At 42.5% G+C, this 24,131-nt stretch overlaps 1 protein-coding gene across 3 annotated transcripts in view; it reads right to left on the bottom strand.

Moving 5' to 3' along the window:
* PPP2R3A (protein phosphatase 2 regulatory subunit B''alpha) overlaps positions 1-24,131 on the bottom strand; it is a 1,213,285-nt gene that overhangs the window by 5,657 nt on the left and 1,183,497 nt on the right. For all 3 annotated transcript variants that reach the window (XM_086943861.1, XM_086943862.1, XM_086943863.1), the window contains 2 exons: positions 12,501-12,676; positions 127-245 (listed from right to left, as the gene is read on the bottom strand). In XM_086943861.1, coding sequence (XP_086799987.1) covers positions 127-245; positions 12,501-12,676 — 295 coding nt within the window. The remainder of the gene's footprint in view (positions 1-126; positions 246-12,500; positions 12,677-24,131) is intronic.

Genomic DNA, 24,131 nt, shown 5'->3' with positions numbered 1-24,131 from the left:
TTCCTCTCCAACACCAACTTTCTCCCAATTTTCCTGTCCCTTTTTATCTTAATAACATTGCTCTCAAAACATCCGCCTTGCTTCAAGTATCTCTCATCTTGTTCTATCCACTACTCCCTGACATACCTTCTGCACTGCAAAGGGATCCCGCTGTTCATGGTCCAAGTACTTTTCGAGGTTGAAGCATGTGTCGTAAAATATATGCGCCATCCTGCATCTCTTCAGGTCACGCAGAGTTATCTTGCCTGGAAGGAATGTAACACAAAAGACATTTTATAAACTACTCTACTTATTTAGAGGTGCAGTGATTTAAAGTTAGCGTGCTGAATCATGAGGCAGTGTTCCAAACGAGCTTCACAACTACATTTGAAGCGCTTTCTCAAACGTGTGTATATATATATATATATATATATATATATATATATATATATTTTTTTTTTTTTTTTCTTTTTCTCTCCAATGTAAAAACCAAAGGTTAAAATGTAGTTATAGTTAAGAAAACTGTTTGTTTCTGTACAAACCAAACTTAACAAACATTAGAAATACTAAATTTATATTTTCTCACCAATTTTAAATTAATATCACTATTTATTCTTTACAAATCTAAGTTAAAATACATACATACTAGAAGTTCTAAGTTATACCTTAAATGTATTATTTACGCACCACCTTAAAATTATTTTAACTCTTGCACCTCCATACAGTGTAGTGAACTTGGTAACCACACTACATTAACTATAGCACAACACTTTACCATGCACTGTGTCCTCCCAAATGATGTGATTAGCAATGTCATAAGTGCTGTTATAAATGCTATAATTTCACATGCTATGTGATGTAATATAAGAAATATGTGATGTTATATATGGAAGGGCATAAGCAGTGCATGTAGAAGGCGTGAGTTATAGTTAATGTAGTGTGGCTACCGAGTTCACTATACTTTATATGGAAGTGCGCGAGTTATAATACGTTTAAGGTGGTTCGTAAATGATACAATGATGGTGTAACTAAAACTACTCTCCTATGAGGAAGTAGCTTTTTCAGCCGCCACCAAGACATATGCCGCGTACCCTACACACGCGAACCCGCAGAGGCAAGAGACGCTACGCGTCTTGACAGTAAGTCTAGAACCATTTCTTCTGTGTTATCAACACGGACAGCGCTTGCTCCACTTTCTGCTTTACCGTTTTTTTTTTAATTTTCACCTTTCAGCTTTATGAATTATTCGTCACACGCTAACCTTTCCGAATGTGGCAGACACCCATTTCCCCTTTGACATGTATTTTTCATTCAGCACTGCACTTTTATTAACAAAATGTCGGGCACACAATTCACGAGCACAGTTAATACGGCACAGATGCATGCAGTGAACCACACCCCTTGTCATACTTTGGTTATATTTATTTATGTTTTCCTTGGAGGATGCCAGTGTAATTGTGAATATACTTTTGTTCAATTTCTAGCACATGCTCCCTGATGAAGGGCAGATATTGCCCGAAATGCAGGACAAATGAGAAGCTATGATGTCAATTGAATACATTTTTGAACTTATCATATGGAATGAAATCAATTTCATATAGAAAAAATACAAAACATTAAAATGGATGTTTAAATAAACGGAATTTGAAATATTCTAGAAACGTTGTTTTATATATTTTGAAAGGAATCCTTGACTCACATCAAGGAAATTACAGGTGTGCACCAGGGGATGCAACTAATGTTTCATTGGAAGCACATATCCAGAATAACTATAACTTCAGAATTTCTTAGGAGTGCATAGTTTAAGTTTGTTTTGTATAGGAACAATATATCCAGTTTTCCTAACTATAACTATGCAGAACACCAGCAAGCGCGAGCACATTACCTGCACGCCATCGGGCGGACCAGAGCCGTGAGGGGAACGGCGGCATTGAGAGAAACCGGCGGAGGTGCGCTGGACAACACGCCGCACTACAGCCCCCAGCAGCCTTAGGGGCGGCGCGCCTGTGACGCGCTGGAAGCGCCCGGAGGCGCTAGATAACGCTGACCTCCCAGGAGCACAGTGGGGGAACACCAGCAAGCGCGAGCACATTACCTGCACGCCATCGGGCGGACCAGAGCCGTGAGGGGAACGGCGGCATTGAGAGAAACCGGCGGAGGTGCGCTGGACAACACGCCGCACTACAGCCCCCAGCAGCCTTAGGGGCGGCGCGCCTGTGACGCGCTGGAAGCGCCCGGAGGCGCTAGATAACGCTGACCTCCCAGGAGCACAGTGGGGGAACACCAGCAAGCGCGAGCACATTACCTGCACGCCATCGGGCGGACCAGAGCCGTGAGGGGAACGGCGGCATTGAGAGAAACCGGCGGAGGTGCGCTGGACAACACGCCGCACTACAGCCCCCAGCAGCCTTAGGGGCGGCGCGCCTGTGACGCGCTGGAAGCGCCCGGAGGCGCTAGATAACGCTGACCTCCCAGGAGCACAGTGGGGGAACACCAGCAAGCGCGAGCACATTACCTGCACGCCATCGGGCGGACCAGAGCCGTGAGGGGAACGGCGGCATTGAGAGAAACCGGCGGAGGTGCGCTGGACAACACGCCGCACTACAGCCCCCAGCAGCCTTAGGGGCGGCGCGCCTGTGACGCGCTGGAAGCGCCCGGAGGCGCTAGATAACGCTGACCTCCCAGGAGCACAGTGGGGGAACACCAGCAAGCGCGAGCACATTACCTGCACGCCATCGGGCGGACCAGAGCCGTGAGGGGAACGGCGGCATTGAGAGAAACCGGCGGAGGTGCGCTGGACAACACGCCGCACTACAGCCCCCAGCAGCCTTAGGGGCGGCGCGCCTGTGACGCGCTGGAAGCGCCCGGAGGCGCTAGATAACGCTGACCTCCCTCTCGCCCCCGCGAGTCGCGCGCGGGAGCGCCCGGGGCTAAGCCCGGGCAAAGGGCGGGCCCTCTGTGGCCCTCAGAGGCCTGAGGAGACTGGACTGGGCCAGGGACCCTGTAGCGCCCAATTCTGACTGTCATCGTGCTGTGTGCACGTAAGAATTCTACTTTTATAATTTGTTACTATTGTTGTTATTACTTGATTACTTGATCGTGAGTGAGCACGCTAGTGTGTATTTTGACAGCCTCACTGCTTATGATGTCCAAACCCAAATCTGACAAGGTTAAGGTAGGCCCAGCGTCACTGGATAATTTTTTGGTTAGGAAAGTAAACCAAATTAACCATAACAGACGTGCATCGTTGGGGAAGGCCATTATGACAGGGGACTCACTAGAAACACCCCCTGATATTACTCCACCCATAGATCCTGTTGCTAACATTACTGATCTCATTACTATTGACCCCCTTGTGCCCATCTCAGTAAGTGTTGAGGTCTATGCCGAGCCACCAGTACAGCTAATGGACGACACCGATGTTTTGAATGAGATCCAAACTGTAACCCAACCTGAAAATAGGCCCCTGAGAACATGTAGAACAGTATCTCAAAAAGATAATGGTAAACCTAATAACTCCAAGGGTAAAAAAAAAGGATGGGAAGATGACTAGTGGCCCTGCTGCTATAACCCCTTTTGTCTTTACGGGCATTAATGGTAATGGGGCTCATCAAAATTCTGACTTGCTTGCCTCTTTATTAAAAAATCTTGAAGCTTCATTAACATCAAAAATTGAAGAGCTTATCAAGCCTTTAACTAACAAGATTGACAATTTAGCAAAGGAAGTTATAAGGCTGGGTGGTCTCTTATCATCACATAAGACTGCAACATTTGGTGGTTCAGTTCACAGTGGGGGGAAAGGGAAAGAATCTGATAAAGCCAATGACACACGGATCAAGGATAGGGATAGGGGGAATACTGTTATAGTGGTACCAGCGGAGCCTGATAGATCCAACATATTGGATACCCCAGTAGTATCAGCTCCGCAACCAGCTCCGCAACCACAACTATCTACAACACCTCAAAACAGTAGAACCCTTAGTCACCCAAGGCACAATCGCTACTTAAACCTACCACCTGATTGTGCTCCGTATGTGGCAGTACTAACTAATGTCCCTCCTTGCGGCACACATCCTGCATCTCCTTATGATGAGTCCCATAGTTCCTTGAAAAACAAGACTGTAGCTTGGCTTAACAAAAATTGTGGTTTTCCCATAGCATATTCGGACCAGATCATGGTAGTTAGACGTGTGAATTGGGTGGGACCCTCTAGAAAATCTAGCTCTGGTGACTGTATAGTCATTAATTTTAAACATCCTCAGCATGTGGCGACTGTTCTCTTGAGAGCTTCTTCACTGGTTTATAATGAAAACAGTATCTGTGTACGCCCGCTAGGCTATTTTTATGCGCATCTCTGTAAACCTACACCACAACAGAGCTTATCCAGGCGGGCATTTGAACCTTACACCCCTGTTCAAGATTCTCAATTCTTTTATAACATCATGAATCCTTGTAGGTCAGCTGGACCCATTGATGTTTATAACAGGAGTAATAGTGTTGGCCCCTATCGATACGGCACGGATCTAACTATACAGAACAGGTATGAAGCACTATCTGGCCTTGAAATGTGCGACTGACGGATGGCACCTGCGGCTCAGGATACTGTGGCTACAGGTGAACTTACAAACATAATCTCAGATATTCCGGAGGTTACTAACCCAGCATGCCAAGCTATTTCCTGGAATATTGCAGGTCTTGCGGCGAAAATGTGTGATGAAAATTGGGTGATCTACATCAAACAGTTTTCGATTATCTGCCTACAAGAAACCTGGGAGGTGGGCTGTAACCTCTTTTTGGAAGGATACAAGTCATTTTATGTACCCGCTTTGCCATCTTTAAGGGGTAGGCCGAAGGGGGGCCTGGTAATTTTTATTTCAATACTATTACCTTGCGGAGTACGCAGAGTTGAAGCCAAGCACACAGGTGTATTGGGCTTGGTCTTATCCGGAGGAAATGTCAGTGTGGGTCTGGTGAATTTTTACAATGCTATCTACGACAGTGAGGTTAGGAATGATATTTGTTTCCTACATTCTTTTGTTTCTAATAATATGAAAGACCTAGGCCATAACCTGCTGATTATGGGGGATTTTAATTTACATCCCTGTATAGATCCTTTACATAAAAGCTTACCTGAAATGTTCTGTGAACGTGCATGTTATCTCCATATGGAACACACCAAGGAGGGGGAATTGTGTAACAATCTGATGGATGATCTTGACCTCTCTTTGGGGCTGTCTTTTAAAGACCCGTTGTATTGTTTTGATACCCCAACTTTTAAGGGACATGGTAGGGGTACCTTTATAGACCATATACTGGCCTCTCGGACGATGCAAAATTTTTTAGACTCTTTTTGCATTGTCTCGAGCGAGTTCAGTGACCATAATCCCTTAACAATCTGCTTGAAATGTCCCTGGGCAAAGAAGGGAAATAAGACCATTTCTCAAGGTAGCTTGGGAACAACTGACGGCAGGAGGAGGTTAAAATGGTCATTGGAATCTGCGGATATCCTCTACAAAAATATTGTGGAGAGCTGTACAGAGGAGATTAAAGTTTGCATGATTGAGGGGGATGACCCCAGGCTAGTACTAGAATCCTTTCAAAATGTGTCGGAGAAGGTGTCAGCGCTTCTTACTGTCCCTAATAAAAATCAGGCTAAAACAGGCCCGAAATGGTTCAGCCATGACTGCACCAAAGCTGCTCGCAACCTAAGGATTGCCTTGTCAGCCTCACCGAGGAACCGGGAGGAGGTAAAGGCCTGCAGGAAAGAATATAAGGCTATTACCATCGCCCGTAAGGAGCTCCTTAGGAAGGAGGCTTGGCAGGAATTACTTGATCCCTCCACCCTGAAGAGCAGCACCAAGTTCTGGGCAATGGTTAAAAAACCTTTTTTAACCGATGACCCCTGTAATGAACTTGCTTGCTGCATAACTAAAGCAGAATGGGAAAGCCACTTCAAAAGCCTGTACTTTCTAGAGGGTGCTGGTACTAGTGCTCCAGCCCCACTTGTGGGGAGCAGTAACATAACATTTGAAATAAGCGAGGTTCGGGTTGCCATCTTGGGTCTTACAGCCAATAAAGCACCAGGTCCTGATGGAATTCCGCCGGACCTTTATAAATATGATCCAGCTTTCTGGGCTCCAATTCTGACTGCTGTATTTAATGCTGCGGCCAGGGTAGGCTGTCCGGAAACGTGGGGATTATCAACTATAGTCCCTATCTTCAAGAAAGGCGACAGGGGAAGTCCTCTTTGTTATCGACCAATATCCCTTATCGATTCGCTGGTTAAAATTATGGGGAGAGTTCTACTTCAACGTCTAGTAAGCTGGGCGACTGATAATAACATTATGTCAACTTGCCAATATGGTTTCTGTGAAGGCCGCTCTACCATAACTCAGTGCCTTAATCTGTTTCTTATCTTGAACAAATACACTGTTGTTCAAAAGGGAGTAATTCACTTAGCCTTCATGGATCTGTCGTCAGCCTTCGACTGTGTCAACAGGGGGAGGCTATGGCAGACCATGAGGGACAAAGGCGTTGACAGGGGGATTGTGGATTTCCTTGCGGACCTACACAATGATACAAAAGCCAATGTGAGGTTCTCAGTGAATGGGGAAACCACAGGCAAGTTTAGCACCAACAAAGGAGTACGGCAGGGGTGTATTCTGGCCCCATTTCTTTTTAATTTTTATATAAACGACCTAGAGTCTGCATTGCAAGAGATAAAATCAGATTGTCCAAGAGCAGGAGAGAGGGGCATTCCCTTGCTTCTATACGCGGATGACGCGGTTTTAATATCACGAACAGAGAAGGGTCTTCAAGCACTGCTGAATGCTTTTAATAACTTTATGTCTGACAGGGATCTTATGGTCAATAACTCGAAATCTTACATTATGCATGTTGGCCGTCAACCAAAAAAGAAGTTTGTTTTTAAATTAAATGATGTTGTGATCCCTGTTACTAATACATTTTCATATTTGGGTGTTTTATTTGATACTAAGCTCAACTGGGCTCCACATCTGGCCAGAAAGAAGGGTGAAATGACCAGAGTGAATGCCTCGATTTTTAATTTTGCCAGTAAATTGGGGAAAAAGCCGATGGTTGCCATGATGCAACTATATAGTGCTAAATCCATATCCACCGCAGTATACGGCAGTGAGATATGGGGCTATACAAATGGTGAACAAATACAAATAGCCGAAAATAACTTCTTAAAGCGCTTGCTGTGTGTCCCAGGTAGTACACCGAACTTAGCTGTACATGAAGAGCTTGGCTGTCAGTATGTCTCAGACATTGTCGGTTTGAAACCACTGTTATGCTGGATTAAATTATGGTTAAGCCAGGATATACCCTTAACCCACCAGATACTGGAAGATCTTGTTTCAATGGATTATGCCATGTGTGTACCCTGGCTCAAATATCTGAAGTCCCAATTTTTGAAGCTAGGGCGCCCAAATTTGTTTGAAAATCCGGGGGATATAGTCAAGGGTGATGTTGCAGTAATTAAGAGGGCTTTTTTTATGAATCGCAGTGCCCTAAGAGATGAAGTGGAGCTCATGAAACCAAATGTTAGAAAGTACATTATGTTGAGAACATGTGACACTATGGAAATGTATCTAACAGGCTCCTTTACCTCCCATGACAAGTTTCTGCTGACCCGATTTAGATTCAACATCTTCCACCACATTTTAATTAGACCAAAGTTGGACATTTTTAAAAAATCGGCAGCACCCTGTGGCTGCGACGGGAAGTCTCCACAGGACATGCTGCATTTTATATTTTTATGCACATTTTATGAATATCCCCGCAGGCGGTATCTTGTTACTCTTTTAAGAAAATTAAATTTTAAACAAATCAGACCCGCTCTTGTATATTTACAGCTATTGCATTCTGACTGTGTTCTCCAGGTGTTAGAATATCTAAAATTATCTGTGAGAATAAGAAAATGCTTAGATGAATAACTGTGATTTCCTGCCTGAAGTACCTTTTTGCACTATTGCATATGGGCTCGACTTGCACTTGCACTTTGTCTGTACCGATCTTGGTTACTCACTCTGTCAAGAAATTCATATGTCTTATGTACTTATTTTATATTGTCTTTGTAACTTTGTGATGTTTTTTTTAAATGAAATGTATAATGTATCGCACTTTTATGGATTGCAATATATCCGAAATAAAGTTATTTTGACTTTGACTTATGTTTTAACCTTTGTTTTTTTATTGAATTTCAATGGTTTTTATATTTTAATAAAAAAGTGTTTCAAATTGTATACTGTAGTGTCGTCAAATGGAGTGTTAAGTGTTGTTAAGTGGAGTGTTACAGAGTATAGTGGAGTTGAGAGGTGTACAGTGGAATAGAATAGAGTGGAGTGGTGTAGAGTAAATTAGAATAGAGTGGAGTGGCCTAAAGTGGAGTGGTGTAAAGTGGAATAGTGTTGAGTGGAATAGTGTCGAGTGGAGTAGAGTCAAGTGTCACAGAGTGAAATAGCATAAAATGGTGTGTCATAGAGTGGAGTAGTGTAGAGCGAAATAGACTAGAGTGTAGTGACGTACAGTATAGCCAATTTGAAATAGCTTACAGTGGAGTGGCGTAGAGTGGAATGATGTAAAGTGGAGTGGCTTTCGAGTTGGGTAAAGCGTAGACTGGAGTGGCGTAGAATTGAATGGAGTGGCGTGGAGTGACTGCCAGGTCTATATCCCGGAAGTCTGTTTCAATGTGTTGCATTTGGGAGCAGATATCGCAGAGTATACCCATGTGTTTAGATATGCACACCCAACGAATATATGCTTCAAAGGCCTTCTAAAGAGTTGCTTGTGTCTAGACTGTACCCAAATTCAATGGGAAATATTATACAATGGAGTCATGAAGTTCACTGCGTAAGACATGGTCATGAAGGGCCTCGCCATGGAACCTCCAGGTGCAGTCCGAGCTACATCCATAGGGCATCTGTAGTGTGAGGAGGACAGGACTATGGTTGGATAGGGTCTGTGGCAAGAATTTGACATCCGTGACCCAGAGTGAAGAGTTAGCTGAGAGTAGCCAATAGTCTAGCCGTGTCCAGACATTGTGATGGGCAGAGTAAAAGGTATGGATGGGTGGCAGGTGTGCTAAATAGCCTGTAAAGCATACATTTCGGAGATATAATGGAATACCTTCCGTGATCAGGGTTTACCACTTGTGCTGGTAGAGTCATTGTTGGGGTACTGTACCATAACACAAGGAGGGTTGGAGATGGTCGGCAATCTTTTCATAGAAGGGACCCTGTTAAGTCATGCTGACTTTATAAATTCCCATAATTTACCGCATACCCTATTTCTCACAAATGCGAGCATAATTCGCTATGTGCGAAGGCACTGGGCGACGGATGGTACCGAACCCACTTCACATAAACCGCTGCAAGCCATACACACAATGGGACATGAGCGGCATCTAGTCCGATGGCTTTATAGGGCATCTGTGAACATCTACGAGACACTCTGACCTCCCTCTGGGACAACTGGAAAACCGATCTCAATCGTCCCCTACAGGACAAGGATTTCCTGTAACTAATATTATTATTGTTATTACCATTTATAGAGCGCACAGCTACCTCAGACGGGGTGTCCCGGCGCTAGTAACGGCAACAGCAGCAGGATTTAGGCCATGTGTGGGGATCAGTAAAGGTCCACATTTTCAATGTTTTCCTAAATAGTCTTTCTGTTTTGGCCTTCCTGATGTGTACTGGCAGGGAATTCCATATGGCAGCCATTTTTACTGAAACGAGCATCCGCCAATTCTGGATTTTGTTATCCTTGGGGCTACCAGCAGTTCCTGAAGGTTGGATCTTCGGACTCTAGTCTGGGAGTATCTCTGTATTCTCTGTTTCAGATATTTTGGGCCTTTCTCCCTCAAAGACCTGTATGCTGGGGTCAGAGCTTTGAATTCTATTATTTTCCTTACTGGTAGCCAATGCAAGCTACGTAAACGGGGGAGATATGGTGATGGAGTGGCACATTCCTGATCAGCCTTGCAGCAGAGTTTTGGATGATCTGCAGTTTTCTGATCAGATATGCGGGGAGGCCTAAATACAACCTGTTGGCATAATCCAGTTGTGATATGACCAGTGCATGCTCCACCGTTTTCCTGCAGTCCATAGGAAGATAGTGAATAAACTTTCGTAGGGTTTTAAGTTTCCAGAAGCACTAGGAGGAGACATGCCTGATCTGAGCTTTACCTGTAAGTGCGGAGTCAAATTTAAAACCTACGTTTCTTACAGACTCCACAGGTACGGGGAGGATTAAGTTCTACAGGCCACCAGAGTTCTGCCTTAGGGGGATGCACCTGGTTAACTCCAGATTTAAATCTTTCCAATTCACTATTTTGCATCATGCTTATCTCACCCTGCACAAACTGCACACTATGTTCCCAATGAGCTGGCCCATGCTGTCGCGCATCTGAAGGTGACCTAGTACACATGCTGTGGGCATGCCCAATATTGACTAACTATTGGTCACACGTCTCATCTGCTCTATCTGTCAGTTGGAGGATTAAGGACAAGCTTCCAAAAGCCTGAAAAAGCAATAAACATAAAAAGATGTCTTGGGAAGAGAAACCATGAGTGGGTGGTTTCCTATTTTCTCAAGAATAGCTAACAACTCTTAAAATAATTGTATTGTACATGTAATATTTCCCAACTAGATTCTGAATGTTGAAAAGTCAGACACGAAAAAAGATTCTTGTATTGGGATTTTGATGTTAATAATAAAATATTGACACTTCCCTGACAAGGATAGCTGGACATTGAACTATATAAAAATTAATAAGTTCTTAACTGACTTTTCTGCTCCTTATCGTTATATTGTGGAAATGGAATGAAATCGTGATGTCCTGATGAATGCTTCTTTGAAGTGATGAGTACTGCCTAAACAAGTAGTCACCAGAATATTATTGAACACCCTTCTGCAAACAATGCTTTGTATGGACTGAAAGAAATGCATTTTAACCAGCATAATATTGATTGAATGTAGACAATATAACTGAAAAAACATGCACATTTTATAAAAATAGGTTTAATAAAATGTTATGAAAAGAAATGTGGAAAAGGGCATGTAATAAGTTGCTAATTTGTTTTTATTGTTTTCTAAAATTCTGTAAAAGGAATAATGCATGTTTAAATATGTAAATAAACTCGCCAACACTTCTAACAAAGCTATTTTATGAAGTCACTTTCTTCACATGACAATAATTAGATATTATATGTATTTTATTACATCAGGGTATTTTTTGTGTGGATCTTTGTGAAAGTGGTAATCGTGCCTCCCTCTCTCTGCTCCCTCAGCAGGCTAGTTACTCTCACTTAGACAGCTGGGCAGGCCCCAAGCTGGGCATTGCATCAGAAACGCATAGAAGCGATTGGTAACTGGTAAAAATCCCTTGGCTCACGTGGGTCTACACTGATATATTGGAGGAAAAGAGATGGCCCTTTAGTACACCACAGCACATTTATTCTGCAAAGAAAAGGGTGGTTAAATAAATCATTCACAACTTCCTTTCGGTCTCTCACGATTCAGGGGAGGTGGGGGATCACCAGCTGACCTTCCACTTCTTACCTCCTATCTCTATAGACCAGAAGCGAGGAAGGTGAGGGCTGAGAAAGCAGTTATTTGCCTGTGAAATGCCACAACAGCAGAAAACAAGTTTGTTTTTTCATTGCTGATGCCACATCGGACCGAGAATGTATTGTTCATGCTCAAAATCTGGCAATCTTTTAAGTAAAGGAAACAGAAAGAGAGACTACTCTTAGAAAAAGATTGGCACATTCACACATTACAATGTAAAAAGGAACCCAACAGCTGATGGTCATATATTCCCACTTAGGCATGTGTCAGAAGGAAGAGACAGTTTTATTACTGACTTAAGAGGCTACTGCTGCCTTGTTTGGTATGCAAGGTGGTAATGCGTGACATTGTTGTTGCAATTTTGTGTGAGGCATTTTTTGTTAAGTGATATCCTCTGTCCTTTTGTGCTATTGTGTTTTTTTTGCTCATGTAGTAACAAGCATGTTTTTGTGTTCTACTGTGGTTGTTATGCTGTTTTGTTGTGCTGTGATCTATTATGATTTACATTTGTTATATTACATTGAGTAATATTGTGCCTTGTTATGTTTTTTTTCCAACCAGATTTTATTGGTTTTCCAAGACATAGTCAATACATACATACAGTGTTCATTGGTCATGTCCCATCCCACACTTGTCGCATGTATTTTACATAATCATTACTCTCAGGCTTGCTAAACTTAACATTCCTGTTGAATTGTGCCTTGTTATGTTGTTTACTTTAGATATTTTAACATACGCTGCTACATTTCCAGGCAAAAAGCAGACCATGTCCTGAAGGTCTGTGTGAAAAGAAGACCATTTAGTCATTTCTAAGGTGGTAAAATAGCACTACTTCAGTTCTTGTAAGCTGTAATGTATCTTAAATAAGCACTCTAAGTGATCACATTATACAAATCGCCTCAAATGTCATAAAAGAAACTACTTACCTTCACATTCAGGCTTCACCAGGTCCAGTGTCTGACAGAGCAAGTCGTGGAAGGGCAGAGGCTCGATTCCCATGGCTTCCATCCGTTCACACTGCTCCTCATAGAAATACTCCATCTCATACATTGAAAGGACCCCATCTCCATCCAAATCCATACAGCGGTACCAGTACTCTATACTAGAATGAAAACACAAAAACAGCACTGATTGTAGCATAGTCAGACACTGCTTTCTTTTCAGGAAATACGTATTTCTCAAGTAAATTGACTTAGAAACATTGTCAAGTCTTGTATTGCTTTGGATTTCTGACAGCGTGATAATGTGGCACTGCTTAATGCCTGGGTTGTGTGTGTACATTACGGTTGCTTTTCAGTCTCGCCTACAGGTCATGAGTTAAAATCCAGGTAATCACTTCAACATCCATCCATAGTGACTAAACGGAGTATTCTTAAACTGGGCATTTGCAACTCCTGTTAATTTATAGAATTTTGAGCCAGCAAAAATGTGTTATACAGCAACAAACACGACAAGTTATTATTATTATAATTCCTGTACAATGGATCAGTGAGTCAGCTTAATCTTTTCACAAAGCATCTGCTGTGACATGCAAGTGACACGTTTTTAATCTAACTAGACCATCTTAGTTTTTGATCCTTTAATCCGACCATTTCATTGTGCAATAGGAACACCGGCTAATTATAGGTCTTAGAGACAGAAAACTTTGGTATAAAGTGCTATAAAATTAGGTTATTATAATATTCCTCCTGAATATGATGCTGCACATTTTAGACTACATTATATTCTCCAATAATGTGCAACTGAGCTGGAATATTACGTTTGCTGATCAGACAATCAGTCTATTTTGTAATGATGTATTCTGCAGGCCCTTCATGACTTTAAGTAAAACTTATGGAGATGTTTTCATTTGTACTTATGTGTTTGGGATATGTCAGCTAATGCATCTTTGTTAAAGTCTTCTACTGTAATATATGCAGTGATAATACTATTTTTCATTTCCTCTGGGACATCACCTTTTCAATAGTATGAATTTATTCTAAAGTCAACTTCCTTTTGAGACTCTGTTCACCATAATTTGTGTACCCGTTCACCTCTAGCTCAGTCTTTTTCTGACTCACATAGTGGTAGGACATCAGCACTTCTTTGTCCCAGAGTACCAATGACAAGGATGCCTTAAACAAACAGCATTTATTCTGTGCAGGCTCTGAGGTCCAAAGCCTCTGAGCTCAGAAACCCACTAAGTTCTACAGACAAATCTAGGGTTTCACACCGATAAAAAGACATACCTTGCAATTATTCCTCAAAGTTAGTACCCTCGGATTCCACAGATGATGAAGTAACTAACACCTTCTGCCAGACCCAATTTGGGGCGCCTCAGGGCAGACCGGGGTTCTGGGCCTAAACAGTGGTGGTTGAGGTTGTTTGCCACTGGTGTCCTGGGGTCCGTCTTACTATGGTTCTGCAAACTAGTCCAAGTACAGTCTTTCTGCACTTGACTTCTAGGGTATTGAGGGTAAGCAGCAACATGCTTCTCGGGAAGTTTAAGAAGCAGCTAAAAACCTGGCTGTTCTAAGTGCCACACTGTCACTTGCTAGCTGTAGTATGCAGCCAAGTGCGCCAGGAGATCCCTGTGGGGATGATTCGTTGCGCAGTACAAATGCTAAATAATAATAATATTGGGGGCACAAGCTCGGTACCTCAATAAACTAACAGACAAACGTCAATGCCCAGCTCAGTGCTTGTCTTTTTAGAGAAAAATACTTTTAATCTGACAAAAGTACTTAATACTACCCAATCTAACATACATAGTAGTGACCCTGGCCATGACTTGTAGCGCTACACCCATTATCTCCTCTCATGCTGTATCTCACCTGAGTGACCCTAGTTAAAATTTCCCCCAGCAATTTAGGATAGAAGCATAAATAATGTACATGTGCTGTATGTATAGGCATTTATATAGCGCACTACTTACCCGTAGGGTCCCAAGGCGCTTCGACCGCTGCGAAACCCTTCCTGGTTTCCCTGAGAGATGGTCCCTTAATGGGTATCTCCAGGGTGAGACCAGGCATCCCCGGCGGTCTGGTGGGGCCGTTAGTGAAGATGAGGCAAGCTAATGCCCAGAGTTGCCGAGTGTGATCGCTGATCAGAGTGGGCACCGAGGCGAGAGAATTATCGAGTCCGCTGACCCTGGTCCAGAAACCTGCCGCACCGGGAATCGAACCCTGGTCCCGGGCCGTCCTCTGCTCTCGGGTCTGCCGCCTCTAACCAGTGAGCCACACTACTTCACTGCTTGTTTTAGTGCCCAACTAATCAAATGCAAAATTAGTTCAGCAGGTAAGACCTCATGGCCAGATTTAGACGCTGGCGGATGGAGAATTATTTGTCAGGACGGCAGATACCTTAACATCCGCACCCTTAAGGAAAGCACTCATAGTAGTTTATTGTACGGTCAATAACAACCTTAAACAGGCGTACAGATTAAAAGCATTCAGCATACAAAGTAAAAACATCCCATAAGAACAAGCAGGTCTGAGTTCGGCATAAAAAGATTAAGATGAGCCATAGTTGAGAGAAAAAAAGAACTTGCAGCATATTTGATTGCTAAAAAGCTATGTGCTAAATTGCAACAGCAGCATAGACAATACCAAGCCCATTTGAGGCACACGTTGCTGACAGCTGTGCCATGTGCAACGGAATTTTTGAAATGTAATGTGTATCAAAACATTTTAGCAAGCACAAACCAGCAGTATCAGGTTGCACAGGTGTTAACATTTTAAAGAAAAAATGCAGTGGGCAGGACAGAATAAAAGGGGTGCTTCAGCTGCGACACTTGATGCCATGATATTTTCAGCACAGATGGAATTAACATCGTACAGTTTGGCTGCCTCTTTCTGCAGAAACGTAACAGTTTTAACATTTAATAAGGAGTTCACAGGGTTCAGACTAGCTATTACCGACCATGCGTGGGAGCGCTTGCTCAGTGCCGCCATGTTCTCCAGTTTGGAGAGTTTTTTTTTTGCTGTGGTTGCCGTTCGGTTCTTGAAGACCTGGTGGGAGGGATGCTTATCCCAGGCCTCGGTAAGGAAAATTCTTTTAGTTTGTCTTCGAGGTGTTGCCTGTAGGACGAAGTTGAACCTGCATCCTGTAATGTCCAGCATTCCATTCTATTTAGAGATGATGGTCAGTACACTGACAGGAACCACTATTACAGTGGTTCCACTGTAGGTACAGAAGAGTTACTAGATGGCCACCATCATATTTTACCAAACTTTAAAAAACGTTGTTTTTCTAAAAAAAAATCCCAAAATGGTAGTTTGTTGTTGAAAAACAAAAAAATAATGACCCAATACCCTGTTAGTTTCTGGGTGGGTTCAATATATTTTCTCTCTCACCCTCAGGTTTTCCTTGTGGGTGACAAACAGACAACAATCAAACAGTCCACTTTACATGGAGTGGGCTGTTATGGCTTTACTTCGATGGCCTCTGGTCAGTCAGTTGGTGGAGACAACTTCCCCTCACTGGAGCCAACCAGAGCTCTGTCAACAGAAAGTAGATGGTCCTCCGGACTATGAATAGAGCAGGTAGTCCTTCAGTCTGGCGAACAGCTTACTCCATTGTGTTTGCAAAAGAGAACCCTGTCCGCCAAACTCACTCACCTCTTAGTGCTTCATGATCAACATTAGTATATTGTTATTCCACAGTCCTTGCACCACTATACAGGCGCTAGGTGAGGAACACCTGGTGAAGTCATTGAGGCAGATGCAGCACCACAGAAACTGCAACCCTGACCAAATCGATGAGAATATCATGGCAGTTTCAGCCTGTAAAACCCAAGGAAGTTGCAGATTTGAATGGGCAATGCAAACATCAAGATAATTGCAGCCCTGACCACGAAGATGTGAAAGACAATGAAGTTCCAGCACAGACTCGGCCAATGTGTGGAATTCAAACATTTCACAGTTCTTACCAGCAAACATGGATAGACCCTCTCATACGCTGATCGCTCCCAGCTTCGCTCTCAGGCAGTTTTCTATCTCTGGGTCTTCCTCCATGCAGGAAGGTGCACTGCTTCTCCTCTTGCAGGGCAATGCAAACTTCTTCCCTCTCTCAGCAAGCTTATATGGACTAGAGGGACTTTCAGCTCCTCCAAAAGAAAGTGCAGTCCCCTCACCCCTGGGAGAATGGCTGACAGCCAGACAGACAGACACCAGTACTGAACACCCAGCAGTCCTTTGAGTGCTCTGCGGAACACTCCATTCCATGGTCACAAAGAGCGTGGAACTGGAACAGAAGTGCTTAGGTTCCCACTATTATATACGTTTTATAGTTGTGGTGTGGATCCACTGTTACAAATACGAAACCGGTTTGGGGTGTTTCTCTTTCAAATGTCCTTCACTGGCTGCTCTCCAAACAAACCCTTTGTGCAAAGTGATGCTTTTCTCAATAGGAAGCATTGGAGCTGTCTCTATACTGGAACACCCCTATCATGGACACAAGCATGTGTAAGGTGTATTCACTTGGCTATCATTAACCTTAATGAAGCGGTAATCAAGAACAGACAAAAGGGAAGATCCTCCAAATGGAATTTTTTTTTGAGTTACAAAAGGGGTTAAGTACACTATAATTATTATTTTTGCGGTTATAAACCATATGATTTTGCAGATCGCTAGTCTTCATATGTATGGTTCTGTTTTTACCACATGCTGCCCCAGACCACCAACTTGTGAAATATTTTTGCTGTGTAAGGAAGGGGACGGGCTTAGTGCAGAGCAGTCCAAGCACTTATAAATTCCCCACCTTCCAATACCAAAACACAAAGCTTTTGAGGATACAGCTTATGTCCTGGGGTGGTTTCACACCTCGTATTGGACATCAGCTGAGCAAATCCTCCCAATGATGAACTGGAAACCTGCCCTCAGCTGTGGTTTTCAGCTAACTGTGTGCACACTGTGTGATATAGGCTCCTCAATGTGTCAACGGTTGATGGAAGATGATATTGTATGACACACAGTGGCACCATGTTCGAAGTCTTCTGCCCATAAACCTTTACATTTACATATAAACTGCATATTAACATCTTGATTTCTCCTTCAGCTGTATGCCAAGCATACACAAAGTTTCCTACCCTTAGCTCTCTGCACATCTTCCAGTCCTGCTTCATTTTCCATGCAGGTGGGAGTTTACTGCTACACTGTGATGAGAGAGGTGAGAACTCATTGGTATGCTATCCCATGCCTTAGATATGGAGGCAAGTGTGGGCCTGGAGACTTGTATTTGTCCTTGTCCCAAAATAGGGATTATGTTACTTACCCTGTAAGCATCTGGTCTTGGCATGTAGAGCTGTAGATTCACAATCTTTGCATATGCCTGCCATCTAGTGTTGGCTTTGGATATTTGCAAGTTGTTTTTCTTCAAAGAAGTCTTTTCCAGTTACGAGGTAAGGTGACTCCCCCTTTCGGTGATAATGTGCATGGGCTTTGACTCCATTGTTAGATTGTTTTCCCACAAGAGGGTGTGAATGGAGTAAGTGTAGTATGGAAATGTCCATGCGTATGTAACATGAATAATAAGAACTGCAACAACCACAGGTGTCCAGGAAGGAGGGAGGGTACATGTGAATACCAAGAACAGATGTTTACAGGGTAAGTAATCTAATCTGTTCAAGACATGTGTGCCGTAGATACACATGCTTTGCATAGACTGTATAGCTGTATTCTCCCAAAGCGGTGGCTAACCAGTGGGGGTGTTGCAGATGTTTGAAAAAGTGTTTTTAGCACTGCTTGTCCTACATTTGCTTACTGACGTGCTAATACATCCACACAATAATGTTTGGTAAATGTGTGTGGCGTACACCATGTAGCTGCCTTACATATGTCAGGAATGCTGCCTAAAAAGGCCATAGATGCTCCTATTTTGTGAGTAGGATGTGCTCTAGGAGCTATAGTAAAGTTCTTTCAGCTTTAACATAGCAAGTCCGAATACATTTAACAATCCATCTAGAAATACTGGATTTAGAGGTAGGTTTTCCTTTAATGTGGAAAGGAAACAAAAAGTTTTTTTGTTTTGCAAAAATCTTTTGTCCTATCAATATAATAGTGCTTTTTTGAAAACAAGTGTATGTAGAGATCTTTCTGCTACTGAATCAGTTTGAGGAAAGCAGAGACCACTTTTGGAAGGAATTTTGGTTTTGTACGAAGAACCACTCTATCTTTATGAAGTTGAAAAAAGGGTTCTTCTAAGGGTAATGCCTGTAGCTCACCAACACGTTTTAGTGAAGTGATAGCAATTAGAAAGGCAACTTTCCATGAAAGAAATGTAATGAACAATTGTGTAAAGGTTGGTTCCAGACAGGTGCAGCTTGTACCCTGGGTGGTGCTAGTCTTTTAAAGCCTTCCATAAAGGCCTTAATTATTGGAACTTTGAATAAGGATAAACGTCTGTTTTGAAGATATGCAGCTACGGCTGCAAGGGGTAATCGAATGGATGTGTAGTCTAAGCCAACTTGCTGTAGATGCAAAAGATAACAAATAATATTTTGTATAGAGGCATCTAGCGTCTCAGTTGTATTTTATTACAATATATCATAAACTTTTTCCACTTTGCTGCATAACATGCTCTAGTGGTAGGTCTTCTTGCTTCTTTAAGAATTGTCTTACAATCTGGTGGTAGGTTCAAGTATCCAAACTATTTGACTTCAAGAGCGAAATTGCTAGGTTAAGTTCCTTGGGGTTTGGATTTCTGATTTATCCATGGTCCTGTTTGAGAAAGACTGAAATTATGTGAAGCTTTTGGTGTGGGACTATTGAGAGTTCTAATAGTGTGGTGAACCATGGTTGACAAGCCCATGTTGGAGCCACCAGAATCATTGTGAGAGACGTCTGCCTGAGTTGCCGAACCAGAAATGGAAGAAGAGGGAGAGGAGGAAAAGAATAAGCAAATATCCCAAACCAGTTGACTCATAGGGCATTGCCTTTGGATAGAGGGTATGATAACCTGGAGGTGAAGTCTGGGCATTTTGAGTTCTTTACTGTGGCAAAGAGGTCTATTTGTGGAAATCCCCATTTTTGGAAGTACAGAAGGAGAACTTGTGGGTGAAGTTCCCATTTGTGTACTTGTTGCCTCATTCTGCTGAGGAGGTCGGCAAAGATGTTGTCTGTCCCTGTAAGGTGTTCTCCCAGGAGTTGGATTTTGTAATGAACTTCCCAAATGAACTCCCCCTCTAGTGTTTTTGTATATAGTACATTGTGGTCATATTGTCTGTTCGTACAAGGACAACTTTCCCTATCCGATGAGGCAGAAATGCTTTTATCGCTAGCTGAACTGCTTGCAGTCCTAGGTAGTTGATGTGATGGTTCTGTTGGGTGGTATTCCAAAGACCCTGAACTGTTAAATGTTGTAAATATGCTCCCCACCCTGTGAGAGGTGCGTCTGCTGTGAGCACAATTTGTGGAATAGGGTCAATAACGGGCCATCTTTTTGATACATTTTGTGTGTTTTACCACTGCAGAGAGCAATGAGGTTGGCTGTCTACCAATACTACATCTGTTAGCTGACCCTGTGATTGATTCCACTGACGTGCTAAGCATTCTTGTAGAGGACCCATGGTTAGTCTTACATGAGGCACTATGGCAACGCATGACACCCTCATTCCCAGTAACTGCATGACAGTTCTGACTGGTAGATACTGGTTGTTTTGAAATCAGATTAACAGTTTTTGAAATTGTGAATAATGGCTGTATTGGGATATGCTAGAGCCAGTTGATTGTTTAGAATGGCTCCTAGATATGGTTGTATTTGAGTGGGTTGAAGATGGGATTTTTGTGCATTGACTGTAAATCCCAACTGGTGTAGAAGGTTTATGGTGGTTTGAGTGTGTTGCACACTTTTAGGGAGTGTGTTGCACACATTTGGGATGTGTGTTGGCTTTTATGAGGCAATCGTCTAGGAATGGGAAGACATGGATTTGCGGTCTTCATAGATGTGTTGCTACTACTGAAAGGCATTTGCTGAACACTCTGGGTGCAAATGGAAGTACTTTGAATTGATAATGATTTTTTCCTGTCACAAATCTGAGATATTTGCGGTGTGCTGGGTGAATAGGTATATGCAATTATACATCCTTTAATTCTAGTGTCGACATAAATTTGCCTTGCTGTAAAAGCAGAAGTACCTGTTGCTGTGTGACTATATGGAAGTGTTCTGATAATATGTATAGGTTTAATGGCCTGAGATCCAAGATTGGCCTTAATGAAACATCCTTTTGGGGAATTAGGAAGTATAGTGAATATATCCATAATCCTTACTGTTGTAATGGATCAAGTTCCATAGCTTCTTTCGTTAGAAGAGCTTGTCCTTCTTGTTTGAGCAGATGTTGGTGTTCTAAAGACAGTTAGTGAATACGAGGTATAATGTTGGGAGGGTTGCTTGTGAGCTCCTGGCAATAACCATGTTGGATAATATCCAACACCAATTTGTCTGATGTTATTGATTGTCAAATTGGATGAAACTGTTGTAATCTCCCCCGACAGGTGATGAATGATCAGGGGAAAGTGATAGCAAGTCACTGCTTGTTGGTCAATAGAGAGGTGTGTGTTGGTGTATCTCTACCTCTTCCTTTAAAGTAGCTACCCCATATCCACCCTATAGAATCCTCTAGAGGGGGAAGATTGTGTCTGTATTTTGTATGAAGATGCGCTGGCATCTGTGGTATTTAGAGCCCCGCCTGTAAAAGGAGCGACAAAAGGAACCCCTAGTAGAAGGAGACTGAAGTGCTCCCATTGATTTAGCTACTTCTGTATCCTATTTCATCTTTTCAGGTGAATGGTCTATTTGAGGCCCAAAGAGGTGTTCCTTATCAAAAGGTGCATTAAGAATAGTTTGTTGAACCTCTGGTTTGAAACCAGAAATTATGATCCATGCATGTCTTCTAAGTAGAATGCTGGTATTGACTCATTTAGCTGCAGTATCTGCAGCATCCAACACACATCTGAAAGAGGAATTGAAGATAAGTTTCCCTTCCTGCACTATTTCTTGCCCCTTTTTCTTCTGTTCTTTTGGGAGATATTGTAATAATTCTTCCATCTCGTCCCAGTGTGCTGTATCATACCTAGCCAATAGGTGTTGTGTATTGGCTATGCACTAATGGGTGGCTGATTGAGCAGATACTCTTTTACCAGAGGCATCTATTCATTTTGATTTTTTATCAGGAGGTGGGGCCTCGTCTCCCCTGAGGTTTGTGAATTTGTCATTTGACAGGTGTTAGAGACTACTAAAGAATCCAAAAGCAAATGGCCCTTAATAAAAACTGTGTCAGATGGTGGTGATGGTGGTGGTGGTGGGGGGTTATATTTTTTGTCCACCCTAGGTGTTAGGATACGTGCTCTAACTGGATCCTTAGAAATATAATAAGCGTGCCTCATCATACCCTTTAACATGTGCAAGGATTGTGATGTTCTGTGTTTGTTTCCTAAGTTTTCAAATACGAAATCCTCCTCTAGGGCTTCTTTATGTAAAGTCACACCATGGTAAGTGGCCGCCCTAGCAATGAACTCCTGATATGTAGTATTATCATCAGGAGGGGAAGGTTTAGCTGGATATAGATCCGGGTCTGTGTCTACAGGTGGGCCTATATTGTAGTCAGACCATGGATCAGCTGGTGGCTGATCATAAGTCTCATTAAACACAGATAAGGGGAGAGGGTCAACCGTATCTCCAACTCTACCATCCCAAACCCCCGAATCACAATTATACACACATAGAGGGGTGGAGAGACTCAAAGAAACCCCAAAACAACCCACACAACAAAACAAAAATAGTTGTTTTGAAAATACTGCCCTCACTCACACACCGAAGTGTGTTACATGCTTCATCATCTGCTTACAATACGCCCAGGTGTAGCCACACTCTGGACGGAGCATAGGGTAGGGGTTTAGACATAAAAGACCACAGGACACAATACAAAAACCAAACAACATATATACATAAACAAAAATGTGATCAGTGAGTGTCACCCTGTGACTGGAACTGAAGTGCAACACGTGCAGTTAATAGGGAAGTGTTTAAAACTGGTTTAGGGATACCAAACAAGACTTTATTAATAGGTTCCGCAACCAGGATTAAAAGAAAAAGAAAGGATGGGTAGTGTTTTCAAGAGAAAATGAAGTTCTCAAAACAACCCTCCTAATACTGCTGTTGTCAGCATGTTTCGACCGACTTACTGCGCCAAGAAGGTCACCCCGGTCTTCTTCAGGACGTGTTTTGCTACCAGTCCTGCTATTGGTCAAGCCGTAGTTCGGTCAAAGTACCAATTAACTGATCACACGGGATTCCAATTGAATCGGCATGCGTAGAGGGGATCCCAACAACACGAGAAACATAAACGGGTATATTCAAGATGTAAACTCGATATGGCGCCCTGCAGGTAGGTGTCCCAAGAACACAACTGTTCCGAGGGAGAAACCTCGTACAACTGCCTGCTCTCGGAGCGCCGCGTCTTTGATCATAAGTCTCATCATCATTTACTATTTCAGAAATTGAATTGGGAGAGCCTGGAGGTGTGATGTGCAAGGGGTCTGAATCTGGTATGATAGGTACTGGTGACAAAGGTGGAGGGGTTTGAGGAATGTTTAGTAGGACTAGTATGCCATGTCCTTTTTCTCCTTGAGAGGGATTTTATATTCAGCGTCTATTTTCCTCTTGGAAGACGGTATTTCTGGCTTAGTTGTAATGTGCTCAGTGTCAGGATTTATGTGAATATTCTTTTGCTTTAGATCCAGCTTTTATTTTATTATTTTTAAAATAGGCTCTGGTGCCTTTAACGGAGATTCTTTGTTTCCACTCCAACATTTTCGGTGCCAAGCTGGATTTGTCCTTTTTATCTCTGGAGCCGGAATATTTCGGAATAGTCAGTCAAGTCAAAATATGCTTTATTCAAGATTTCACTCATAAAAGCAAGAACAGTCTAAATTAAAAAATACAATTAAATTGTCAATCAATTATATTAAAAAACTAAAGCATGATATTTACAGTTTATGACTCGATATACAATTCCAATTTTGAACAATTTCATACATCAGAAGTTAGCCATTTTTAAAAAAATAATTAAAAGGTTAAAAACCACCCAAGTCTAACAAATTTGTATTAAAAACATAGATAGAACATACGGACAGTTTACCCAGACAGAGAATAGTCAAATGACTAGCAGTCTCTGTCTGATTGACCCTGCCCATCCAAGGTATTTGGCAATTGCTATTGATATCCATATCTCACTGCTAGTGCATATAATACGCAATGCAACTGTACTATTGGTTGTCCCTAAATTCTTGCACATCGGTTTTAACCATACACGTCTTGGGTCCGAATAGGCTGTGCAAGAAAATAAAAAGTGGCCCGTAGTTTCTCTAGTGGAACCACAAACAGGGCAACTAACATTCAACCCACCTTCCCATTTAGCTGTCAAAAATCTAAGGGGGAGTGAACCTGCTCTCAATTGGAAGAGAAGTTTTTTATCTCCAGGTCTAGTTATATTATCCCAGTAGGGTTCCAGGGAAGGATACAACTTAGCCTCAAAGAATCCTTCAGTCATAGATCCTAAAGCAGTGCTACTCCAGCCCCGA

Source organism: Lissotriton vulgaris, chromosome 11 (genome assembly GCF_964263255.1).
Source record: "Lissotriton vulgaris chromosome 11, aLisVul1.2, whole genome shotgun sequence".
Lineage (NCBI taxonomy): Eukaryota > Metazoa > Chordata > Amphibia > Caudata > Salamandridae > Lissotriton > Lissotriton vulgaris.
Note: the sequence above shows the minus strand (reverse complement) of the source record. Positions and strands in the feature narration are given on the sequence as shown.